This window comes from Schistocerca serialis, chromosome 2 (genome assembly GCF_023864345.2).
Source record: "Schistocerca serialis cubense isolate TAMUIC-IGC-003099 chromosome 2, iqSchSeri2.2, whole genome shotgun sequence".
NCBI lineage: Eukaryota > Metazoa > Arthropoda > Insecta > Orthoptera > Acrididae > Schistocerca > Schistocerca serialis.
The window spans coordinates 696,223,529-696,250,136 of NC_064639.1; the positions used below are offsets into that span (position 1 = coordinate 696,223,529).

Sequence of the window (26,608 nt, forward strand, 5' to 3'; positions counted from 1 at the left end):
AATGGGCAGCTGTACCTGTACACGCCATCCAAGGTCTGTTTGACTCAACGCCCAGGCGTATCAAGGCCGTTATTACGACCAGAGGTGGTTATTCTGGGTACTGATTTCTCAGGATCTATGCACCCAAATCGCGTGAAAATGTGATCACATGTCAGTTCTAGTATAATATATTTGTCCAATGAATACCCGTTTATCATCTGCATTTCTTCTTGGTGTACCAATTTTAATGGCCAGTAGTGTATGTAGTTTCTATTTTTGCAGTTGTTGTAAAATATCATCTTCATCAGGCGTACCCTGTTTTGTAGTCTCTACGACAAATAACCGTATGAGGCTGGGTGTGACAAACACGAAATATACCTTTATTGAAGCTTTACATGTTTACAGCTTACAAGTGAACAACAACAACGACAACAACATCAACAAGAAGTGGGCCAGCGCGCCGCCGGCTGCTGCCACCCCCGCAGGCCGGAGGGGGCTGCCCGGGGCTCGGGGCGGCTCCGTGGGCGGCGGGGGCGGCGGGGCGGCGGCCGCGGCCCACGCGGACTGGCTGGCTGGCACTTCCACACTCCACGGCGCTCCACACTGTAGACAGGGCCGCCGCGGTGCAGCCTATCCGCCCGCACACGCTCCTGACACTTGTCATCGTGGAGTCTGGCGGCATACAGAGGCTGACTCCGACACTGCTGCAGGTATCGAGAGGACACTAAAAATCGCAGATGGAACAGCTGAAGAAAAAGGGGAGGAACACTGCACTTTAAATATTCGCAATAAACAAAAATCACACAAAACGACACAAAAGAGAGTTTTTGTGTGTGAAGTTCTTTCATGTGGTGGGAACTTCAGGAAAAAGTAGACAGGGCTCTTCACAGGTGCTGCTGTTTGTTCACTTCGTGTGAAACGGACGATATTTTAATGACACAGCAGTCCAACGCTTAGAGCTGAGTAATGTGTGCGTTGGTGCTAGTAGATGCAGAAATGCGGTAGCGTTATGGAGTGTCGACTCCAAGCACACTCCGTTTCAAAACAGTGTTGACACACGTTTGTAGGTCAATGTATGCAGTGTACACCGAAAGGTCGCTAGTACTAGTGAGTTAGTTATTAGTTATCCCGGTAACTAAACATTACATACTCTCATATTTTGCCTTAAATAGTAGTTATGTAGTAAATAGTGGTTGTCACGTGCCATTTCGAGTCCTGTGGGAGCTACGAATTCTCTCCACCGTTCTAGAAGTGTAACTTAATCACTGTCCCTACAGCGCTTCACATTTCGCACGAATAGTTATTACTTGCGCCTCCAAGTAATGTACCATCTGAAGAGTTATACCATAGAGTGAAACTTTACAGACTGGGTAAAAATGTCTTCATTTCCATATCATTCAACTTTATGAGAATGGTGGCTGTGGCGAGATTATTATACTTATGAATAGGGATAGAGGTGAAGATAATGCTTCGCTGTCTTTCGCCGGCAAACAGGAACTGCAGTTTTGTTTCTGATTTTCCGATTCTACCTGTAACCACTGCCACTGGTCATTATGGTCGCCACAAACCCCACCGCCGTACGTCACAATGGAAATGTACATCGTTTAACAATAATGTAAGAAGTTCGTAATGTCGACTTCTACAGGTCCTTATTTAGTTGCAGAGTATTTCAGTTTCCTTTTTTTAACATTTACCAGTATTTTTCAAAATTAGGTTCTAATAATTTGGCCGACAAGCTACCTTCCTTCAATATTCGTTCATTCAACAGGGTGGAACGGTTTCAGTCGTAATGTCAGGAGCAATTTCAGCGATCGAAGATTCGCGAAGTATTTTATTTAAAATACAGCTGTGATCGAATTCTTGAAGGGAAACGTCACCGATTCCAAATTAATAAATGAACGTATTTTTTGGACATTTCACTGTAATTTATTCCATCTTTTATGAATTTTTTTCCATCCACATCTGCTGATACTCAATATCAATGATAAAATCTAGCAGAGCTGTAAAAATTATTTATTACTAGAAAGGAAACAACAACCCAGTTTCAGGACCTGTGTCCCGGCTTCATATGTATATTAAAATTTGAGTCCATAAACGATGGATGACTGAGGTTCAAATAGGTTAAAACATGGTCAAATAATGCATCCAGGGATGCACTGTTTAAACACGTTTTAACCTATTTTAACCTTAGTTATCCACCGTTTGTTGGCTCACATTTCAATATACACCTGAAGACGGGACACAGGTCCTGAAACCGGGTTCTTGTTTCCTTTTTAGAAATAAGTAATTTTTACAACTATAGCGGATTCATCATTGATGTTGTGAGAATAACTTCATTTATTCCTGGGAAAGGGATACGATAACTTAAAATTTTTGGCTTTGTTGATATTATCATATTAAAATAGTTTGTACGCTGCATGCTGGTAATTGTAATGATTTCCTTCGATATAGCAATCTCTTCAGATGGGAGAGCGTGTATTGGGTTATCACTCGGAAGTGTTTAGTGAACTGTAGCAGTCAGCTACATAATAAGTGGTTACACGATATGTGTTAGCGGCATTATGCTGGGTAAGAAGAAAGACGAGTGAGATTACAATGAAATGTTCGAATTTCACTTCGGCCTGTCTTGGACACGGAAAAGCGGCCTGATGGACGAACTTCTGTTTAAGACTGTTGTTGGGGAAACTGAGACCGCCATTTGTGACAGAGCCTAACGAGGCAGCAACCTCGCAGTGCGTCGCTGGACTGGTGTGCGGGCGGACAGGCGGTGTGAGGTGTGGCAAAGTGGCGAGAGACGAGCGTCCAGCGATAACACGCCGGCGCGCCGGTGAAAGCAGGGTCAGAGCTGGCTGTGTCCCGGAGTAGCGGCCGGCTGCTGTGCGCCGCAGCGGCTCCAGGTGGGGCGACGTCTGCACGCTGTGGCCGAGGGCGCCGCGGCGACAGCACGAAACCGTCGGGGGCTGCGCCGGCCGCCACGTCACTCTACAACTGCAGACAAGCAACGCCATCCTCACTGTACGACGAAGGAATTCTTACACATTTTCACTAGCAGTGCTTCACCCAAATTAACCCTTTCGTGGGCAAAATTATTGAGCAGCTTTTTTTTTTTAATGAATGGAGAGCTGATAGTAGTTAATAGATAGGTGTATTAATCATACAAAATATCAGATTTGTTCCAACTGTGAAAGTGAGGTCACACAACAAAGTGGGAAGTATTCTTCCCACTGCCCTTAAATGACAAAAACAACTTTTACAATATATGTCATACTTATTTGATAAATTTACTTCTCTTGTTACAATGATTGTTCACAATTACTTGCCATGAAAGTTTCTGAAACATGGTTCTATGCAAAGTGGTATTTGACAATATGTACAAACACAGCGAGTGCTCTTTTCCGCAGCTTTGGAACTACAATGACGGCACGTCCAGTAGGTTTCTCCTAAAATGGGTCGATGCTCCCCTACAGCCACATTAAGAAAATCTTCAGGTACTTTACCCCTTTTTGCCAGAAAGACAGGTTTTTGTCCACTCCTTTTTTGGGATGAGAAGCCAGCGATCAGTTGTCTGGCTAGATGGATCCTGTATGTGAGCTGATCGTGCTGTCCACTTTCTCTTTTACTTATTTTCCACAGGATAAAACTGTTCACTGCAGCAACGTCCACCAGGAAATAAAGTATTCTGTGCCAACATTTTACAGAACGTCTGCCAACAGTATACCTTTCTCGTAATTGATCAAACTTATCGACACCACCCATTATTTTGTTGTATTCTGCCACAACTTCAGGACAAGGAATCTCTGTACTAGTACCATCCTTGTTTTTCCTTTTCACTGTGGCTGTTTCTCATGGGTCATGAATTGAGGACAGGAAAGTGACTGGATGGTTACCCATCCATTTTACTGCAGAAATGGCTCCTTTTGTTTCAAACTGGAATTCTCCTCGTTCCAATTTTATGTTTTCCTTCATAAATTTGGGCAAATCAAAAGTATTTACCTTATACTATAGCTTTGAGGAAAAAATCACAAAAGGTCACGCAAACAGCACTGAAAGGCTCCTCTACAGAGCAACACTCAGCTATACAATGCCTCTGCGCGAAGGTACAGCAAAAACGGCAGGAACCTCCGATTGGAAGTAGTACGCTATACTGTTCACTAGGTGGTAGCACCGTACAGAAGTGGGAACTGTGAATCCCACGGGACTAGGAGCGAGTTAATTGTAGTGGGAAGCATGTTTCCCAGGGCTCACGAAAGGGTTAAAATTCTACGTTTACTGCTCGCCATTAAAATAGTAACACCATGAAGGCGGCATTCAAAAAACGTCAAACTGACACTGAATGTACTACTTGATTATGTATACAAATCAGTAGAATATCAGTGTATCCATGACAGGGGCCTTGCTGCATTGAATACAATGGTCCTGGGCCAATAACCGAAGTTAAGAAATGTCGGAAGTGGTTATACACTGTAACACTGTAACTCTGTAACACAATCCCCGACTCAGAAGATATAGTTGCTGAACAGTTCAAAGAAAACTAGTGTCTCATTTCAAATAAGTACCCTGCTCATACAGTTATAGTCGGTGGTGACTTTAATCTACCCTCGATGTGCTGGAATAATTAAACGTTTAAAGGCGGCAGGCATAAAACGTCATCCGAAATTGTACTGAATGCTTCTGTAAGGTGTCAGACAAATCCAACACCTTCCATGAAAACCCTGACATGATAGCAAATCGGGCAATATGTCACATAGCTCCGAATAAATCCTGACATTAAATTAACCAAAGTAATACGATCAACGAGTGAGAAAATGAAATACCACAGATTAACACAAGAACGCCTAAATGCATGTGATACCTTCCCACCATGAAACAGACGCAGTTCCGAGGGGACAAGCGAGAACAGAAGCCGAGAGAAAAGCTGTGTAGGCTAGAAGGCCATATGACACCCACATCGCTGGCCGACCGCCGGGAGGTCTATCCCCCAGCCCACGTTAAAAGATAGAGCCCTCCAGAAGAACAGTATACATCTTACGATATCACTAAAAGGGCCACACCAGCTGCAAGTTTTAGAGTGAGACTATATGCGTCTCTGTTGCATAGCAAACATTAAAAACATTTCCCCACCATGAAAAGTATAACGTTTCTCATTGGATAGACAGAATTTTTGTAGGCGGAGCTTAAGGTTAACACTGAGACACTGATTAGTCAGTTGGAAACACAGCCAGATACCTTTTTCTTAAACCAACTTCGGTAAACTGTAGTAAGGAGAAGTTCGAAAGAGTTGCTACCGAGACAGCGAGGTGTGTGGAGCTGCGCCGCCCGCCGCCCCTGATGCTGCCTAACCACCGACAAGGTAATGAACGCACGCAATGCCGCATAAGAGCGCATAAGGCTTCACTCAGAACTGCAGAAGTCTCATCTGTCACATCTCCTTTTTACATAATACTAGTGTCGATCATCAATTAAACTTCGTGGTATTCACATTTGCTACTTGAAGTTAAAATCTGAAACGCGATGAATTTTCTGTTATATAATTATTGAGAAGCCACGTTAGCCACTGCAATTTATGACAAGTTAAATAAGTGATTAAAGATAATTGAGGGTCACTGTAGACCATTTTTGATAGTTTTCTCTTTTATGAAACTTAATTTAAACCTAGATTATACACTCCTGGAAATGGAAAAAAGAACACATTGACATCGGTGTGTCAGACCCACCATACTTGCTCCGGACACTGCGAGAGGGCTGTACAAGCAATGATCACACGCACGGCACAGCGGACACACCAGGAACCGCGGTGTTGGCCGTCGAATGGCGCTAGCTGCGCAGCATTTGTGCACCGCCGCCGTCAGTGTCAGCCAGTTTGCCGTGGCATACGGAGCTCCATCGCAGTCTTTAACACTGGTAGCATGCCGCGACAGCGTGGACGTGAACCGTATGTGCAGTTGACGGACTTTGAGCGAGGGCGTATAGTGGGCATGCGGGAGGCCGGGTGGACGTACCGCCGAATTGCTCAACACGTGGGCGTGAGGTCTCCACAGTACATCGATGTTGTCGCCAGTGGTCGGCGGAAGGTGCACGTGCCCGTCGACCTGGGACCGGACCGCAGCGACGCACGGATGCACGCCAAGACCGTAGGATCCTACGCAGTGCCGTAGGGGACCGCATCGCCACTTCCCAGCAAATTAGGGACACTGTTGCTCCTGGGGTATCGGCGAGGACCATTCGCAACCGTCTCCATGAAGCTGGGCTACGGTCCCGCACACCGTTAGGCCGTCTTCCGCTCACGCCCCAACATCGTGCAGCCCGCCTCCAGTGGTGTCGCGACAGGCGTGAATGGAGGGACGAATGGAGACGTGTCGTCTTCAGCGATGAGAGTCGCTTCTGCCTTGGTGCCAATGATGGTCGTATGCGTGTTTGGCGCCGTGCAGGTGAGCGCCACAATCAGGACTGCATACGACCGAGGCACACAGGGCCAACACCCGGCATCATGGTGTGGGGAGCGATCTCCTACACTGGCCGTACACCACTGGTGATCGTCGAGGGGACATTGAATAGTGCACGGTACATCCAAACCGTCATCGAACCCATCGTTCTACCATTCCTAGACCGGCAAGGGAACTTGCTGTTCCAACAGGACAATGCACGTCCGCATGTATCCCGTGCCACCCAACGTGCTCGAGAAGGTGTATGTCAACTACCCTGGCCAACAAGATCTCCGGATCTGTCCCCCATTGAGCATGTTTGGGACTGGATGAAGCGTCGTCTCACGCGGTCTGCATGTCCAGCACGAACGCTGGTCCAACTGAGGCGCCAGGTGGAAATGGCATGGCAAGCCGTTCCACAGGACTACATCCAGCATCTCTACGATCGTCTCCATGGGAGAATAGCAGCCTGCATTGCTGCGAAAGGTGGATATACACTGTACTAGTGCCGACATTGTGCATGCTCTGTTGCCTGTGTCTATGTGCCTGTGGTTCTGTCAGTGTGATCATGTGATGTATCTGACCCCAGGAATGTGTCAATAAAGTTTCCCCTTCCTGGGACAATGAATTCACGGTGTTCTTATTTCAATTTCCAGGAGTGTAGATGAGATATGGCATAGGTCATCTTTCGATCCATTATAGAACTTGGAAACCCATTCAGGGAATATTCGTTCACATTTTTGTTGAACGCAGTTGGTTTTTATCATCCTGTATTAATATATTTCCTTCAATCAATAGTACAATTTATAAACAATGTTTTGTGAGTAGAATAATAATTTCAATGGTAATCTTAACTGCTTTTTCGACGTTGTTTTACCAGCTAACTAAAAATAGGAAAGCCTTGAGCCCCTTCCATTAAATTTAGTTAGTATTAAGATTCTTTTACAGGGAGTGCAGTGGAGTTGACGCTGAAATCATTAAGTATTTGATTATATCATCGCTAGTCTCACTGAACTCTTCTGAACTCTACATGTCATGTGTGATCTGGCGTCTTCTCACCAGCAACAGGTCCCAGGTTCAAACTAGTCAATTCCCTAAAAAACACGCTCAGAGCGTCGTTGCGCGAAAGTGGTAGGGAGACACGACTTAGAACAAACAGACACCATGCAGAATGTTAGACTTCCTCAGAAAATTATTTTTAACAATTAGTTCATGAGCCCACTCGAAGCGTAAATGGTTGTGAAAGCATACTTGACCTTTTAGCAACAAATAATCCTGGACAAATAGTGAGAATTCTGACGAATACAAGGATTAGCGACCACAAGGCCGTTGCTGCTAGGCTGAATACCGTAACACCTACAACCATCAAAAATAAGCGCAAAGTATATCTATTTAAAAAAAGCTGATAAAAGTGCTTCTAACTCCTTATTAAGAGACAGTCTTCACTCCTTCCGATCGGATCATCTAAGTGTATAAAAGTTGTGGAAAGTTTTCAAAGAGATAGTATCGACAGCAATTGAGAGATATATACAACATAAATTAATAAGTGATGGTACTGATCCCCCATGGTACACAAAACGGGTCAGATCGTTGTTGCAGAAGCATCGAGAAAATCATGCCAAATTTAAAAGAACACAAAATCCCCAAGATTGGCAAAGTTTTACGGAAGTTCCAAATATGGCGCGTACTTCAATGCGAGATGCTTTTAATAATTTCCACAACGAAATTCTGTCTCGAAATCTGGCAGAAAACCCAAAGAGGTCCTGGTGATACATAAAGCACACCAGTGGCAAGACGCAATCAATACCTTCACTGCGCGATAACAACGGTGAAGTCACTGATGACAGTACCACTAAAGCACAGTTATTAAACACGGTTTTCCGAAACCCCTTCACCAAAGAAGACGAAGTAAATATTCCTGAATTCCAATCAAGAACAACTACCAACATGAGAAACATAGAAGTAGATATCCTCGGTGTAACAAAGCAGCTTAAATCACTTAATAAAGGCAAGGCCTCCGGTCCAGATTGTATACCAGTCAGGTTCATCTCAGAGTATTTAGCAATTATATACAACCACTCGCTCACAGAAAAATCCGTACCTGAAGACTGGAAAATTGGTCAAGTCACACCAATACCCAAAAAGGGAAGCAGGAGTAATCCGCTGAATTACAGGTCTATATCACTAACGTCGAGTTGCAGTATGGTTTTGGAACATATACTGTATTCGAACATTATGAAACGATTTATTGACACATAGTCAGCACGGTTTCAGAAAATATCGTTCTTCTGAAACACAACTAGCTCTTTATACTCATGAAGTAATAAGTGTTATCGACAGGGGATGTCAAATTGATTCCATATTTTTAGATTTCCAGAAGGTATTCGACACCGTTCCTCACAAGCGTCTTGTAACCAAACTGCGCGCCTACGGAGTGTCGCCTCAGTTGTGCGACTGGATTCGTGATTTCCTGTCAGAAAGCCCACAGTTCGTAGTAATAGACGGAAATTCATCGAGCAAAACAGAAGTAATATCCGGCGTTCCCCAAGAAAGTGTTACAGGCCCTCTGTTGCTCCTGATCTACATTAACGACATAGGAGACAATCTGAGTAGCCGTCTTAGATTGTTTGCAGATGATGCTGTCATTTACCGTCTTGTAAAGTCATCAGATGATCAAAACGACTTGCAAAATGATTTAGATAAGATATCTGTATGGTGCGAAAAGTGGCAATTGGCCCTGAATAAGGACAAGTGTGAAGTTTTTCACATGAGAACTAAAAGAAATCAGCTACATTACGATTACTCGATAAGTCAAACAAACCTGAGGGCTGGAAATTCAACTAAATACTTAGGAATTACAATTACAAATAACCTAAATTGGAACGATCAAATAGATAATATTATGGATAGAGCAAACCAAAGACTGCGATTCATTGGCAGAACGCTTAAAAGGTGCAACAGGTTTACTAAAGAGACTGCTTACACCACGCTTGTTCGCCCTATTCTGGAGTATTGCTGTGCAGTGTGGAATCCGCATCAGGTGGGACTGACGGATGACATCGAAAAAGTACAAAGAAGGCCAGTTCGTATTACCGCGAAATAGGGGAGACATGATACGTGAATTGGAGTGGCAATCATTAAAACAAAGGCGTTTTTCGCTGCGACGGGGTCTTCTCATGAAATTTCAATCACCAGTTTTCTCCTCCGATTGCGAAAACATTCTGTTGGCACCCACCTACATAGGAAGAAATGATCATCACGATAAAATAAGAGAAATCAGGACTCGCACAGAAAAATTTAAGTGCTCGTATTTACCACGTGCCGTTTGAGAGTTGGACAGCTTGAAGGTGGTTCATTGAACTCTCTGCCAGGCACTTTATTGTGAATAGCAGAGTAATCACGTGGATGTAGAACGGAAGAGAAAAGTGACTCACCTCGAAGGAATTATCCGAATGAGACATGTGTAGATGTACCCGTACAGACAAACATACTATTACAGTTTCAGAAAAAAAGGATGATTTATTCAAGAGAAAGAGCTTTACAAACTGACTGCTTACAGACTGTGTCGCCTGGCCACCAAGAGCTGTTGCAGGAAGATTGATTCACGGATCCAGTTATATGGCTCCTTCCATTACGACTATGACGATTGGGGCCTGAAGATGGCATCAATGTAATGCCGAAACTGGTAGCACATAGAAGTTCATAAAATAAAATAAATTTCTACAATAAATACAGCTGTTGGTAAATTACTGCAACAAGAAGATTGTCAGTTCTTGTTTGTGTAGTCGATAAATTAGACATTGGCTATTACATTTATGACCTGTTGAGGATAGTAGCTGTATTCTGAGATCTGATGACGTTATCTTCCAACAAGATAACATAAGGTGTCGTGTTGCCCTTGCTGTTGTCATCTACCTTGATACAGAGGACGGCTGATTATTGTCCTGAACAGTGCGTTCTTCAAAGCATTTAAATATATCCAAGGTCAAGGAAAAATTTAAGTCTGGGGACCTGGGAGGCCACACTTTTGGTTGCCGAAATACTATTTGCCAATACTTAGGTATGTAGATAAATAATGAAATGAAACGAGTGGAGTTCGCCATGTCGAATGGTACGGTTGTTTTCTCCACCTCCAGAAAGTAATTTTTAACAGAGTGTCGCAGTGAAGTCATGAGAGGAGGGACGGCGCGGACACGTGATTGTCGTGAGAGCTGCAGTGGCGACCTGGCGACCAGAAGAGTCGGCGGATTCGTCAGTCAGCAGTAGCAACTGGAATCAGCAAATCTGCCGGAGGCCGCCGCCGCTGCTGCGGTGGAAGCAGGGGTCAAGCCTGCAGCGCGTCCGTGTCCGTACGGCAAGATAGGCCTGAAGGTGTTGAAGTCAGTCAGTCATTGCACGGATTGCATGCTGGCGTAAACTGTCGCCAGCATACACGTAAGCAAAGAAGTAACACGAAGATCTATAGTAGGCGCTGGATCAAGCTCGCCTATCGGAAAGGAGGCCAAAGACAGATTCACAAGCAACACGCCATCAACGGCCTCTCGACAACAAGTATTTAGATTTCACCCGCTGACCGGAGGGGCGCGGTCACTAGCACAGCAATAGCGCAGTCACTAGCTCAGTGACTCTCACTGACTCATTCTAGTTTGGAGTCTGTCATTTATTCGCAGAGCGGGCTTAGGCTACGACAGCACACAGCGTCAGATTATAGCAATTACCGATATTGTCTGCAAGAGGACAATGATTGAAGAGCTTGTACCAAAACACACGGACAGTATTAAAGTTAAGTAAAAACTTATAGTTCATATAAATAAAGAATGTGTTAATCCACGAGGGCATCTGTGCTGTGAAAAGAAGATACCGGCCACCCATATTAACACTATGCCTTCTGGTGACACCACAGTGGTGTCGTTCGCTAAATAGCGGTCAACGGCCGGCGACACCACAGTGATGTCGTGAGCATAGTATCGCGCAGTGGCCGGCTACAGCACTTCACCATCTTTTGCATTCTGTTGGTGTTTTGTTTAGGTAACAATAAGTTACACACGTCAACAAGTACGTGCCCTTTCATCATGCCAGAACTAAAGAGATGAATGCGCGGACGTATTGCCTGACGTTTCGGACGACTTGGCCGAGTTGGAAGAAGACACTGAATATAAAAAAAATGGAAGTGGAGCAGAATTGTCGGAAGATAGTGAAATACGTCGAAGAAGAATTCGGCGAACGCTACGGTTGCCAGCGGATTCGGATGAATCAGAAGAAGGTGACAGTGCACAGTGGCCAGACTTTGATTTACCGAGGACTAAATTTGAAGGATCTCCCGGTCGAAACATATTTCCCAAAGATACACAAAGCGCCAAGGATATCGTAGAATTGGCTATTGGGAACGATCTATTTGACTATATTAGCAACGAAACCAACAAGTACTACAGTCAAAGTTGCAATAGAAGGAAACTGTATAAAAAATGCCAAATTTGTCAACGTTACGGGACCCAAACTTAGAAAATGGCTTGGGCTCTTATCCTTATTGTAAACAAAAAAAAAAAAAACAAGGATCGATGATTATTGGTCAACGTTACTGGACACACCGAGATTTCGCAAAACGATGTCCAGCAGTCGATTCAGACAAATATCATTTTGACATTTTTCCGATAACAACGATGAACCGGATAATGCCGACTGGCTTTTCAAAGTGCAATTCATAACTGATGACTATTTTTCCAAAAAGTTTAAAGAAATCTTTAATCCCAGTCAAAACATGTCAATTGATGAAAGAATGATACCGTGGCGTGGACGGATAAATTTACAATCCGTCGAAAATTACGAAATATGGCATACTCATTCGGATGCTGTGTGATTCGAGTACGGGATACATTTCCTTATTCAAGATATATAGCGGCGCTGGACAGCCTTTAGCAAAAAGAGTGATGGAACTATTGACACCTTCTTATGGAAAGTGGCATCACCTCTACATGGATAATTATTATAACAGTGTAGAACTTGCAGGGAAGTTGCTTGGAAAAAAAAAATTCGAGTTTGTGGAACGTTACGGCAAAATATAGGATTTCCAGAAAAATTAAAGCGCGCAGAAGTCAATGTGTTTGAAGCTTTTCATCAACGGAAAGGTGAAGCACTCGCACAGATATGGAGAGCTTCGAAAGCTAAAACGGTACGAGTGATCTACAATACATAATATCACTTTGACTGACACTCAAAGAAAACGTAGAAAAACCAATTACACAACAAAAAGGCTAAAAGTGTATTACACTACAACAAATACATGAAAGGAGTGGACCGGGCAGACCAATAATTGAGTTGTTACCCTATATACAGAAAAACTATAAAATGGACAAGAAAGGTTTGGATGTACCTCTTTCAAAAAAATGGTTCAAATGGCTCTGAGCACTATGGGACTCAACTGCTGAGGTCATTAGTCCCCTAGAACTTAGAACTAGTTAAACCTAACTAACCTAAGGACATTACAAACATCCATGCCCGTGGCAGGATTCGAACCTGCGACCGTAGCGGTCTTGCGGTTCCAGGCTGCAGCGCCTTTAACCGCACGGCCACTTCGGCCGGCGTACCTCTTTAATTGCGCATTATTTAATGCGTTCCGTACATGGAAATATTTCAATACAGACAACAAGAGTCTCGTATTTCACGATTTTTTACCGAAAGTGTCTGATTCGTGGATAAAGACCATTTACCTGCTCCTGAGCAAAACTTGCGGATTGCCGCTACGTCGCGTACGTCTCATCATGATCCGGTTGACAGACTTTCCGGTCACATAAAGCAACACCAGCTAATATTTATTTCCGAAACGAATAAACGAAAACGAGGGAAATGCCATGTATGTTCCAAAAACAAAAAAGGAGAAAACAAACTTAATGTGCAAGTCTTGTGGAGTTGCGTTACATCTTGGAGACTGTTTTGCTGGATATCATACGAAAGAGAACTACTAAGTACCAAAGACAACGCAAATAAACGAATATATGAAACAAACAAATTTTGTATTTATTTACGTATGTATATCTTCGAAATTTTATGAAAGTAGGGGAACAGGCTTGTGAACTTATGAGAACTAACGACGAGATTAGTAAAACTTAACAATTTATAACCTCCCGATAATGTCAAGAACGGCCAGTGACAAGCCAAAGAATCCGAACTAGCGCTACCGACGGCAAGTGAATACATTTGTACGAGACGAGCGGACGGCAAAGTTTTAACATCCTCTCCCTTGCTTCTACGGTACAAGATCCTACAGTGCCAAACGAGGATGCTACAGTGGCGATGAGGAAACTAAAGATAGGAACGAGCAAGTTCCGGGCACAGGTGTAGATTACGGTCTGCAGAATCTGATGTGTTATGGTCCTGTTAGGTGGTCGTCACTACAGTCTGTGCAGGGAATCGCCACTGTGTGGGCAAAATAGCGTGCTTGAGCAATGGTGTATTTTTCCGACCGGAAGGACAGCAATCGCAGTGGAAACGGAGAAAGGGGTATTGACACGTGTTGGTCGTTTTGTAGTTGGTACATTGCACTGTGTGTTATGCACGAGATGCATTGTGTACGTTTGCTAGTCACATTTTCTGCGCGGGTAACCTCGGCCGGAAGACTTTGCTTGTAGTGTGACAAGTTGTGGTTGTTTATCGATGACATGCAGGTGTGCGGGCGTGCACGTTAAGCTCAAGAGCTGTTCTACTTGGGAACGCCACGTTGTGAGCATGATTAATTTTGTTAGTCCTAAAGTGTTTTGTTTCAACTGCGCCATGAGCATTAATGCTTAAAATTGATGTTACTTTTTATGCGAATAATCAGTTGTTTGTATTTTGCATAAGAATATATGAAGAGACATCCATAGCCAGTTTGGTAGAGCGATTTATATGCCTTGTTGTGGTAGCTGTCAGGTGACGATGGTTGTAATAGACCCATGCGTATGTGTTTGTTGTGATTCTAGTATATTTTAAGAGCTATTTTTCTATTTTATGTCTTACTGATGAAGTTGTCTCAGGTATTATTACTGGTTAAGACCGAGGACCAAGAACTGTTAATAATAATGTTGCAGCCCGGTTGTGTCTGTTATATTTAATCCTCTGAATTAGCCGATTGTGTGGGGACAATATTTAAATATCTATGCGGGCCACTGAAATACTTTTATCCTATGGGAAGTAATTTCATGTCCGAATCCCGAATTCCAACAGTCGCATGTCTGTAGTTGTGCATCCGTCGTGTCGGTGAACATACTGGTTTCTGGAGCTGTGCTTGCTAGCCCCTTTCGTTTGTACCTGTAATAGTCAAACAGCGTATATGCTGTAGAGGCTAAACTAATAAACTAAACTCCGTTAGAACAGGCCTCGGAAGGCGCAACGGTACCGACCGACCGCCGTGTCATCCTCAACTGACAGGTGTTACTGAATGACGATATGGAGGGCCAGCCGTTGTCGGTTTTCGTGATCGGAGCCGCTACTTCTCAGTAAAGTAGCTCCTCAATTGGCCTCACAAGGAGTGCATCCCCCTTGCCAACAGCGCTCGGCAACGGTCACCCATCCAAGTGCTAGCCGAACCCGACAGTGCTTTACTTCGATGATCTGACGGGAATTAATGTTAACACCGCAGCAAGGCCGTTGACATTCCGTGGAGGGAGAAGATCTAAAATCTCGTTCTTTGTTATCTTTCCTGTTGTTGCAGCTTTAATGGCCAGAAATGTATTATTAATTCGCGCTATACATTCAGGATTTGTATCTCACGTTCAAGGATATTATATTATATTTATATTTAAAGCAAAATTTGCTGAATACATGCGATTAGTCAAACACAATAAATTCACAAGTACTGCGATAAACTTTATTTTAAATGTCTTCAAAAATATTTTTGTGTGTTATTGTCTGGAACATTTTTAAGCACATGACCTGTCATTGTTTCAGTGTGAAAGATAATATTGGCAAATAAAAACCCGCGTGAAGCAGTAGACGAAATGATTGTAATGAGGATCCTTTTACACGGGAGGTCGTGTATCCATGTGGACAGAACCAAAGCGATTTGTCTTGCGCTGAGCCTTACGCGTCAATTCACACGAGAAGCGCAGAGCCAGTCCTCGGTTCACTGTAACAGTTATTGCAACTTGTCAAGCGATACGCCGCTAGAACCGTGTACTTCAGTGCGGTTTCGGCACATCTTTTTTAAATCAGCACATCTTTTTTTCTATTGTCGGCAGCTGATTGGTAGATTGCAGTATGGTAAAGGTCTTCTGTATTTTCTCACGGTAGCAAAAACTGTATTTGATGTAGGTATCTTCATTGCAGAAGTGAAGAGCAGGCCGATACTGTACTAGTGTTACGTAACATAGATTTTGACATCTTGTCTCCACAGGAGAAGTGAACCGCACGAGAACAAAGTCACGTAACCACCCCTCATCCATCCACAGACAGAGGAAATACTGCGTACATTCTCAACGTTTACATCGGCGCGCCCCAGACATCGAAAACACTGAGTCATCTGCCAGGTCTGCGCCACTGATAAACTTGATTTCACTATGTTGTAAACAGATGCAGTGCTTACATAGCTACAAAGTTCGAAAAGAAAATTTCACGAAACTAGGCTATTTGTTAATTTACTTTTTTCTATCTATAGAAAATAATTTGTTACGATAAGGTTTTTAATAACAGAAAAAATTATTTGGTACCCAGTTCAGAGTGGCCACCATTTGTTTCCTCAGATTTATGTCCACTCATTTCATAATGTTACTGGGATGCGGTATACATGGCAAATTCTTAGCACCTGATCTAAATTTCTTGTGAAGCAATGGAGAACTATTAAATTTAAGAGAGAATTACTTAAGCTTCAACATGATTCCACAGTTCATGAAGAGTAGTGACTGGCGTATTGTGACGAGCCAGTACCTCGGCCACCATTGACCAGACCTTTTCAATTGGTGAGAGATTTGGAGAATGTGCTGGCCAGGGCAGCAGGCGAACATTTTCTGTATCCAGAAAGGCCCGTACAGGACCTGCAACATGCGGCCGTGCATTATCCTGCTGAAATGTAGGGTTTCGCAGGGATCTAATGAAGGGTAGAGCCACGGGTCGTAACACATCTGAAATGTAACGTCCACTGTTCAAAGTGCCGCCAATGCCAACAAGAGGTGACCGAGACGTGTAACCAATGGCACCCCATACCATCACGCCGGGTGACACGCCAGTATGCCGATGACGAATACGCGCTTCCAATGTGCGTTCACCACGATGTCGCCAAACATGGATGCGACCATCATGATGCTCTGAACAGAACCTGTATTCATCCGAAAAAATGGTGTTATGCCTTTCGTGCACCCAGGTTTGTCGTTGAGTACACCATCACAGGCGCTCCTGTCTGTGATGCAGCGTCAAGGGTAACCGCAGCCATGGTCTCTGAGCTGATAGTCCATGCTGCTGCAAACGTCGTCGAACTGTTCGTACAGATGGTTGTTGTCTTGCAAACGTCCCCATCTGTTGACTCAGGGATCGAGACGTGGCTGCACGATCCGTTACAGCCATGCGGATAAGATGCCTGTCATGTCGACTGCTTATGGTACGAGGGCGTTGGGATCCTGCACGGCGTTCCGTATTACCCTCTTGAACCCACGGATTCCATATTCTGCTAACAGTCATTGGATCTCGACCAACGCGAGCAGCAATGTCGCGATACGATAACCCGCAATCGCGACAGGCTACAATCCGACCTTTATCAAAGTAGGATACGGTATGTATTTCTCCTCCTTACACGAGGCATCACAACGTTTCACCAGGCAACGCCGGTCAACTGCTGTTTGTGTATGAGAAATCGGTTGGAAACTTTCCTCATGTCAGCACGTTGTTTGTGTCGCCACCGGCGCCAACCTTGTGTGAATGCTCTGAAAAGCTAGTCATTTGCGTATCACAGCATCTTCTTCCTGTTTGTTGAATTTCGCGTCTGTAGCACGTCATCTTCGTGGTGTAGCAATTTTAATGGCCAGTAGTGTATCTGTGCTCTTTTTACCAGCAACTCACCTCTCACTCCCGCAAGCTCCCCTGACGATAACTCGCTCACACCCATTGTTCCATCGCTGTAAGCCACTCATCCCCATACACCCTCGCTTGTCCTTTCTCACCCAGTCAGTCAGCCGTACTCATTGCCGTTATCTGTTTGCGTCTCTGTGTCACTGTCTTCCTGTCTCACAGCCATAGTTTCCTTCGTTCTGTTCTACTACTACTGGCTCCTCTCACTGTGACTGTCTCCGTCTTGCTACTACCTCATTGATTCCTTTCCACTGACGCTGTCATTTCGCTCTGTCACTATCTCTCTCTTCCTCGTTGTCATTGTCGAAGAATCTATCTCTTATCAATGGCTCTCACCAGCTTCCACACTCTCCCTGCTTCCTTCACTCTTTTCCAGGTACTGTTCTGTCATTGTCGACTACGTCCCACTACAAGTGCGTGCATGCGTTTCACTCACACTGCCATTGTCTCCTTCGTTCTTTCTATTTCACAACCACTGTATACTATATTCCAGTATTTTTTACGCTTCCATTTGTTTTCCCCTGGCACTGTCTCTCTCTCTCTCAGCATAAAAAACGCGAATATGTTCGCGTGCGAAAATTTTTGGGAAAATTTTTAAAAGTGTTAAGGAAGGTAGAAAGAGGGAGCTAGTATTCTACTTTTCAGTCAGTCCTTTAAACGGAGTTATATGGAAAGAGCATTATGCGTCAGTAAAATTTTGATAGTTTACTTATGTGAAACAGAAATAGTTCAGAATTAATTTTACAACTCAGACCGGACTTGAAGTGTATAAAAATTTTTCATGTTGCTCAGTACTACAACAGGGGATTCCCAAAAACCTTCTGATGGCAACATACACACTTTACAGATTATTTCACCATGCTACGTCACTTTATAAACACTGGATTGTAAGTGCGCATTTTACGTGTGCTACTTGGCTAACTTCATACCTCTGTGTTTCAGTAATGGATAAATCTAACACGATACTTTTCAAGCTTGCTCGAGATCGAGATCTTAGGAATACAGTGCTCTGATAAGTGGTTGTGAATAGACAAGATGAGTTGCTGACGCAACTACTTAGATCCGAAGATGATCCACAGCGATCAAAACATTTAATCTAATTGAAAATATGAGATGGAACAATGAATGAGAATTATCTTAATCTTAGGAATACATCACAAAAATTTCAGCCGTTTGTTGTGCGTAGCCGTCTTGGAATCTGCGGCTTGGTTTTGGTAGACCAAGAATCAAGTTTTTTCGGTTTTCTCTGGAACCGCCCATGAACGCAATGGTTCCCCCACAACGCCCCTCAAGATACACTGTAGATCACATCAAGTGAAAAAGGACCAACCGATGTACTCCGTTTGCGTAAAGTGGAAGATGTGTGTAATATTCGAAGTTTGACCCTGTAACGTAGAATAGTTACAATAAGACGATCCTTCCGCAGGGTCTACAAGAGGCTATCCAAAACACTTGGCTCTGTCTTTCTATCACCAATTGAATCCGAGGTATAAGACCATATTTTATCCGCAAATCGTTCTACGGTTTCCATATTTCTCTTAGTTACCCCTTTTGTAACTAAATTTTTATGTTTGCTGGCAAATTGTTGAAGATGAGTGTTCCTGAGTAGTGGACTCCTTTTTGAACTAAAGTAAGTGCTTTTAAGTCTTTGTGCAGATCATTTTTGTTCCTGGTATTGTATGTATGAACTGAGCTGTTTGTTGGGAAAAGAGATATATTATTTAGGACAAATTTCATTAAGGAGTAAATATACTGAGAGGCAGTAGTTAGTATACCCAGTTCTTTGAAGAAGTTCCTACAGGACGTCCGTGAATTTACTCCACAAATAATACGTATTACACGCTTTTGGACTCTGAAAATCTTTGTTTGACTTGAAGAGTTACCCCAAAATATTATACCACATGACATTACGAAATGAAAGTAGGCAAAGTATGCAAGCTTTTTCATTTTTATGTCGCCTATGCCTGCTAACACTCGAATTGCAAATACGGATTTGTTAAGGCGTTTCTGCAGTTCTGTGGTGTGCTCCTCCCAACTGAATTTATTATCAAGTTGTAATCCCAGGAATTTAAGACTGTCAACCTCTTCTACTTGCTCTCCTTCATACTTTATGCATATGCTGAGTGGAAACCTCTTACAGGTTCTGAATTGCATATAGAGTGTCTTTTCAAAGTTTAATGTCATTGTTACATATGAAGAAAAGCGTCGAACCCTATACAGAGTACTTTGGCACCTTCAACTTTATGTGATCCCACTCACAGTTCAACCTCTTCCCTCTTTGTTGACACTAGGGAACCATCTTCTACTTTACAGATATGAAGGTAAACATTGTTGGGCTTTTTCCATAATGTCATAACCACCTCTAACGTCATCGTTGTCGATGAAACGTTAAGCGCTAATCTCCCTTTCTTCGTACCTAATGCCGTAATACTTTAGCCTACCAAAACGGCTAGAAGCGACGGTAGACGGTACTAGTGTGGTGGCACATAGGGGTGACCAGTCTGTCCGTTGTGCTTATTTCGTCCCGCGCCTCATGTGGTTTAGAGGACCCAAGGAAGACGCAACTAAAGAACCTCAACGCCGCTCCCTTTGGGTACGAGTCGAGTGACTGAACCACTGCGCCACTAATTTAGTGTCACGCATGCAGAATTAGGTGGAAGGAGATGGGCTGCTAAGTTACAGAGAATGAACTAAGTGTCTAATAGAGGCCAAGTGTGTGGGGTACCTGGAAGAAGTTGGACTGCTGAGCTGCAGAGAACGAGTTGGGTGTGAACCAGAGGCGAGCGGCGCACGCACCTGGTGGGAGCTCAGAGCAGGTCGTCGGTGGAAGCGTCGGCGCGCGTGGTCTTGGTGCCGTTGGCGGTGTGCGCGTGCAGCGGCCGCAGCTGGGCGTCGCCGCCGTTGGCGCCCGCCCCCGCCGCCGCGCCGTCGGCCCTCTGCCGCTGCCCCACGCTCCGCCCCCGCTGCGCCCCGCCGCCACCGCCCGCCGGCCCGCAGTAGATCACCTTCCGAAACGCCTTCCGGAAGTTGTCCGACAGGAACGCGTACAGGATGGGGTTGACGCACGAGTTCATGTAGGCCAGCACGTGCGACACGATCTGCAGCATCACCTTCGCTGTCGTGATGTCGTACATCCCGACCGTCTTCAGCACCAGGATCACCTGCCGAGCACACACCGCACCTCTGATAAACAGACATCACAACACCGGTACGGGAAGCAGGTTACATTTATGAAGGAGCTACGTGACACTCATATCAGTGTTCTACAGAGTATGGGCAAACAAACGGTAATGCTTGAAGGTAATGTCTATCTGCGAGGGCATTCTCAAAACTGATGCTCTGACTTGTATCTGGAAACGTGTAAGACTTTTAAAGTAGATAACCTTAGTAACACATTACATTTTTATTCTTCATGTCTATATGCACTACTGGCCATTAAAATTGCTACACCAAGAAGAAATGCAGATGATAAACGGGTATTCATTGGAAAAATATATTATACTAGAACGGACATGTGATTACATTTTCACGCAATTTGGGTGCATAGATCCTGAGAAATCAGTACCCAGAACATACACCTCTGGCCGTAATATTGGCCTTGATACGCCTGGGCATTGAGTTAAACAGAGCTTGGATGGCGTGTACAGGTACAGCTGCCCATGCAGCTTCAACACGATACCACAGCTCATCAAGAGTACTGACTGGCGTATTGTCGCGAGCCAGTTTTTCGGCCACCATTGACCAGAGGTTTTCAATTGGTGAGAGATTTGGAGAATGTGCTGGCCAGGGCAGCAGGCGAACATTTTCTGTACCCAGAAAGGCCTGTACAGGACCTGCAACATGCGGTCGTGCATTATCCTGCTGAAATGTAGGGGATCGAATGAAGGGTAGAGCCACGGGTCGTAACACATCTGAAATGTAACGTCCACTGTTCAAATTGCCGTTAATACGAACAAGAGGTGACCGAGACGTGTAACCAATGGCACCCCATACCATCACGCCGGGTGATACGCCAGTATGGCGATGACGAATACACGCTTCCAATGTGCGTTCACCGCGATGACGACAAACATGGATGCGACCATCATGATGCTGTAAACAGAACTTGGATTCATGCGAAAAAATGACGTTTTGCCATTCGTGCACCCAGGTTCGTCGTTGAGTACACCATCACAGGCGCTCCTGTCTGTGATGCAGCGTCAAGGGTAACCGCAGCCATGGTCTCCGAGCTGATAGTCCATGCTGCTGCAAACGTCGTCAAACTGTTCGTGCTGATGGTCTTGCAAACGTCCCCATCTGTTGACTCAGGGATCGAGACGTGGCTGCACGATCCGTTACAGCCATGCGGATAAGATGCCTGTCATGTCGACTGCTTATGGTACGAGGGCGTTGGGATCCTGCACGGCGTTCCGTATTACCCTCTTGAACCCACGGATTCCATATTCTGCTAACAGTCATTGGATCTCGACCAACGCGAGCAGCAATGTCGCGATACGATAACCCGCAATCGCGACAGGCTACAATCCGACCTTTATCAAAGTAGGAAACGGTATGTATTTCTCCTCCTTACACGAGGCATCACAACGTTTCACCAGGCAACGCCGGTCAACTGCTGTTTGTGTATGAGAAATCGGTTGGAAACTTTCCTCATGTCAGCACGTTGTTTGTGTCGCCACCGGAGCCAACCTTGTGTGAATGCTCTGAAAAGCTAATTATTTGCATATCACAGCATTTCTTCCTGTCGGTTAAATTTCGCGTCTGTACCACGTCGTCTTCGTGGTGTAGCAATTTTAATGGCCAGTAGTGTATTTATTTCTCAAGACAGTGCTCCCAACGAGAGATCAATTTGCTGATACCGTTTCTGCAGAAGGCTTGACTTTGTTCACGGTCACTCCACCTCACCTCTGCTCGCATCACTTCATCACTATCAAGGTAAAGACTTCGAAGGTATTCTTTAAATTTTCGAAACAGATGAAAATTGGATGAGACCAAGTCGGGACTATGTGGAAGATAGATGACAGTGAACTCTAGTCGTCAGATTGTTGTAGATGTTGCAGCGGTCGTGTGTAGCCTGGCATTGTCATGCTGAAGGACTGTTCGCTCCATGAGTGGACGAACTCTTCGGATTCGTGATTTCAGTTTCCGAGGATCGCTCACGCACCACCATGTTGTACGTTACAATTCGGAGCCCTCTAACGGCAGAGGGTTGCAACTTGCTGTAGCAAGGCGGAAAAGTCGACCGAGTAATACTCATAAGTTGTAATGCCTCAGCCGATATAAAAAATTCGGAGACATTACTTTTGAACTCGACCTCCTATGTGTGTGCAAAATGACGAAGCATAAATGTCTACAGCAGAAAAAAGAGGCTGGAGATCCATGCATGTCCACTGAAAAGACAGTTTCCACCTATTGGAAAATCAAAGTGAGCTTTCGACGAAAGAGAAGCAGCTGTTTCAGTATTAAAAGCTGAGATGGCAAACCATTACTAAAAACAGAAGGGAAGGCTGAAAGATGGAAGGAATATATGGAAGGCCTGTACAAGGGAAATGAACCTGAAAATAGTATTGTACCATGGGGAGGATAACCAGGTAGAGATGAGACATTTGATGGTGCGAGAAGAATTTCACAGCGAACAGAAAGATCTAATTCGAGTCAAGGCCCTACAGTAGACGACATTACCTCCGAATTATTGAGGTCCATGACAAAACTATTTACCCGATGCAGTAGATCGGTGAACAGACGAAATACAATCAAAGAAAAGGTAATAATTACCATTCCAAAAAAGCCAAGTGCTGACGAGTGTGAATCTTACGGAACTATCAGTTTAATACACTGAGGCGACATATGTCTTGGTATACCTCCTAATATCGTGTCGGACCTACTTTTGCTGGGCGTTGTGCAGCAACGCGACGTGGCGTGGACTCAACGAGTCGTTGGAAGTCCCCTGAAGAAATATTGAGGCATGCTGCTTCTACAGCCATAACTGCGCAACTGTTTCCGGTGCAGAATTTTGTGCACGAACTGACTCTTGATTATGTCGCATAGGCCGCGCGGGGTCGGGGTAGCCGCGCGGTCATGGGCATCTTGCCACAGTTCGCGCGGCTCCCCCCGGAGATCTGAGTCCTCCCCCGGACATGGGTGTATGCGTTCTCCTTAGAGTAAGTTAGTTTAGGTTAGATTAAGTAGTTTGTAAGACTAGGGACCGACGTCCTCAGCAATTTGGTCCCATAGGAACTTACCACAAATTTTCAAATTTCGTATGTCGCATAAATGTTCGACGGCTGGTCAAACCATTCGCTCGAATTGTCCAGAATGTTCTTCAAATTAATCTTGAACAATTGTGGCCCGGTAACATAGCGCATTGTCATTCATAAAAATTCCGTCGTTGTTTGGGAACATCAAATCCATGAATGGATGCAAATGGGCTCCAAGTTCCAGAACATTTCCAGCCAATGGTAGGTACAGTTGGACCAGAGGGCTCAGTCCATTCCGTGCACACACAGCCCACACCACGATGGAGCCACCACCAGCAGGCACAGTGCCTTGTTGACAACTTGCGTCCATTGCTTAGTGGGGTGTGCGACACACGTGGTGAGCGCGGAGTCTTACGCGACGGCATACGTGAATAAAACGTTCTCGGTTTTCCAGCCGCGTCAATTCGAATAAAATCCTCGAGCTTTCGATGACCATGGATTACTAAAGACACACAAGGGAAGTGTTCCTCTGAGGCCCTTTGTTAGTGCAATCAGTTCGCCCACCTACAGACTTTCAAAACATCTGGCAGGTTTGTTAGCACCAAAATTGGGACATTGTGAAAACCATGCTGTCAACTCGCAGAAATTTGTTGAGATACTCAAAAGAATGAAGTTAGGCTAAAAGGACCTAATGGTTAGCCTGGGCGTTTTTACTAGGGTGCCAATACAAGATACGCTGGATCTTTTGGCCCAACATTTTCCAGCTTGAATCATTAAGTTGTTCAGTCACGTCCTAACGACAACGTACTTTTTGTACTGCGGTGAGTATTATGAGATGACGGACGGCACAGCTATGGGATCACCACTGTCTCCAGCAGTCACTAATTTCTTCATGGAGAACTTTGAGGAGCAGGCTCTGCAAACTCTGACATTACGGCCGTCTTGCTTTCTACGATACGTTGATGACGCCTTCCTGATATGGCCTCATGGTGAAGATACACTACAGCAGTTCGTCGATCCCATGAATGGTATCCATCCCAACATTAAATTTACTGTCGAGATGGACAAACACGGAAAGCTACTAGTCTTGGATGTTTTGGTTGACCGGAAGACAGGAGGCCAGCTTGGCCATTCATTGTACCGGAAACCAACACACACTGATCGGTACTTGAACGCCAATACTTTCCACCACCCTGTACACAAGAAAGCGGTCCTGAACACGTTCGTTCGTAGAGCCAAGATTGTCTCTGACGACGACCACCTACAATCTGAATTGCAGAACTTAAAACGTCTTTTCGGGGAAAATGGATACAGCAAAAGAGTCATCGCAAACGCTTTCAAGGGCAACCGACGGAAGACACCAGGTGAATCAGTAAAGAGACCAAACGGACTGCATTCCTGCCATACTTTGGAGAAACTTGCAGCAAGTTAGGACGTCTGCTGCAGAAACATGGGCTAAGACCAGTGTTCCGGCCCGCCCCCAAGTTACGAGATATGTTGCGCCCTGTTAAAGACGACATTGCTCTTCGAGTGTCCGGCGTGTATAGTGAACCCTGTGAATGCGGCAGTACGTATATCGGATAAACAATTCGTACGAGTGCGGAGCGTTGCACTGAGCACAAGCGCCATATAAAACAAAGGGAGATTGACAAGTCGGCCATAGCGGAGCATTGCCTAGAAAACGGACATAAAATACAGTTCGAAAATACAAAAGTGTTGGCTCATGCATCTACATATTGGGACTCCGTTATAAAGGAAGCGGCCGAGATTCGTTTAACAAAAGTTTCAACAGAGACCAGGGGTACACGCTCAGCAGGGCATGGGGGCAGGCGTTGGGCATCGAAAGAAAGCAAAGACAGATGCGTGACGCGAGAGTGACAGTTTCAAACGTGGCGCCTGCCTGGCGCCACCTGACGTCACCGGTGCTGCCACGGGCAATAGCTCCGCTAACTGCCCGGGTCGACGGCAATAGCTCCGCTAACTGCCCGGGTCGACTTACGCGCGCGCTCCACGGTGGGTCTATCTGATGGGCTGCTGATGATGTCATCATGCCTATACAAGCGAGAAACCGTAGCAGCCCCTGCAGTCAGTGAACTCCTGACGACGATGGCGGAGACGGTCATCGAAAGCTCGAGGATTTTATTCGAGTTGACGCGGCCTGAAAACGGAGAACGTTTTATTGATACGTGGTGAACCCCACTATCAGCTCTTACTAACTGATCAGGTTATGGTTTTCCAGTCATATAGGAGCAACCAACAGGCTCACGAGCCAAAGAGAGGCACTACAGGCAGTGTAGAGTAGTTAGCAAAGGCACTCGCGTCGGAAGTCTGTTGCCATAGCCGAAGTGTCCTAAAGGATACGTTAGTCGATGTCCAACATCGATTTCTTCGGTTATTTCACGCAGTATTGCTTATCTGTTAACACTGACAACTGTACACAAACACCGCCGCTCTCAGAGGTTATTTAAAGGTCGTCGGCCAGTGTGTTTCCCATCGTGAGAGGTAAAGCCTGAAATCTGGTATTCTCCGCGTACTCTTGACACTGTGGATCCCGAAATAATGAATTCCCTAACGATTTCCGAAAAGGAACGTCCCCTGCGCCCGGCTCCAACTACCAGTCCGCGTTCAGTCCGTCACTTTCCGTCATTCAGCCATAATCGCTCCTGAGTGCAAATGACAGCTCCAGCAATGCACTGCCCCTATACGCCTCGTGTATGCGATACTATCGCCATCCGTATATGCGCATTTCGCTAGCGCATGACTTTCATCACCTCAGTGTAAGTCATACCGAAAACAGTAATATGAGTTACTTACAGAACAACTAGAGAACTAGTAGACGTCGAACTCGAGGAAGCTCAGTTTGGGTTCACAGAAATAGAGGAACACGTCTGGCAAAACTGACCTAGCGTTTTATTTTAGAAGATGCATTGAAGAAAGCAAACCTTCGTTGGCAGCATTAATAGATTTAGAGAATGCTTTCGA

General features: G+C 44.9%; 1 protein-coding gene across 1 annotated transcript in view; it reads right to left on the reverse strand.

The window, feature by feature from the left end:
- Positions 1–365: 365 nt before the first annotated feature.
- The window catches only part of LOC126456343 (allatostatin-A receptor-like), a 73,258-nt gene continuing 47,015 nt past the window's right edge, over positions 366–26,608 (reverse strand). Inside the window, exons 3-4 of the mRNA XM_050092095.1 lie at positions 20,229–20,593; positions 366–2,967 (exon numbers count right to left, since the gene is read on the reverse strand). Coding sequence (XP_049948052.1) covers positions 20,240–20,593 — 354 coding nt within the window. The 3' untranslated portion in view covers positions 366–2,967; positions 20,229–20,239. The remainder of the gene's footprint in view (positions 2,968–20,228; positions 20,594–26,608) is intronic.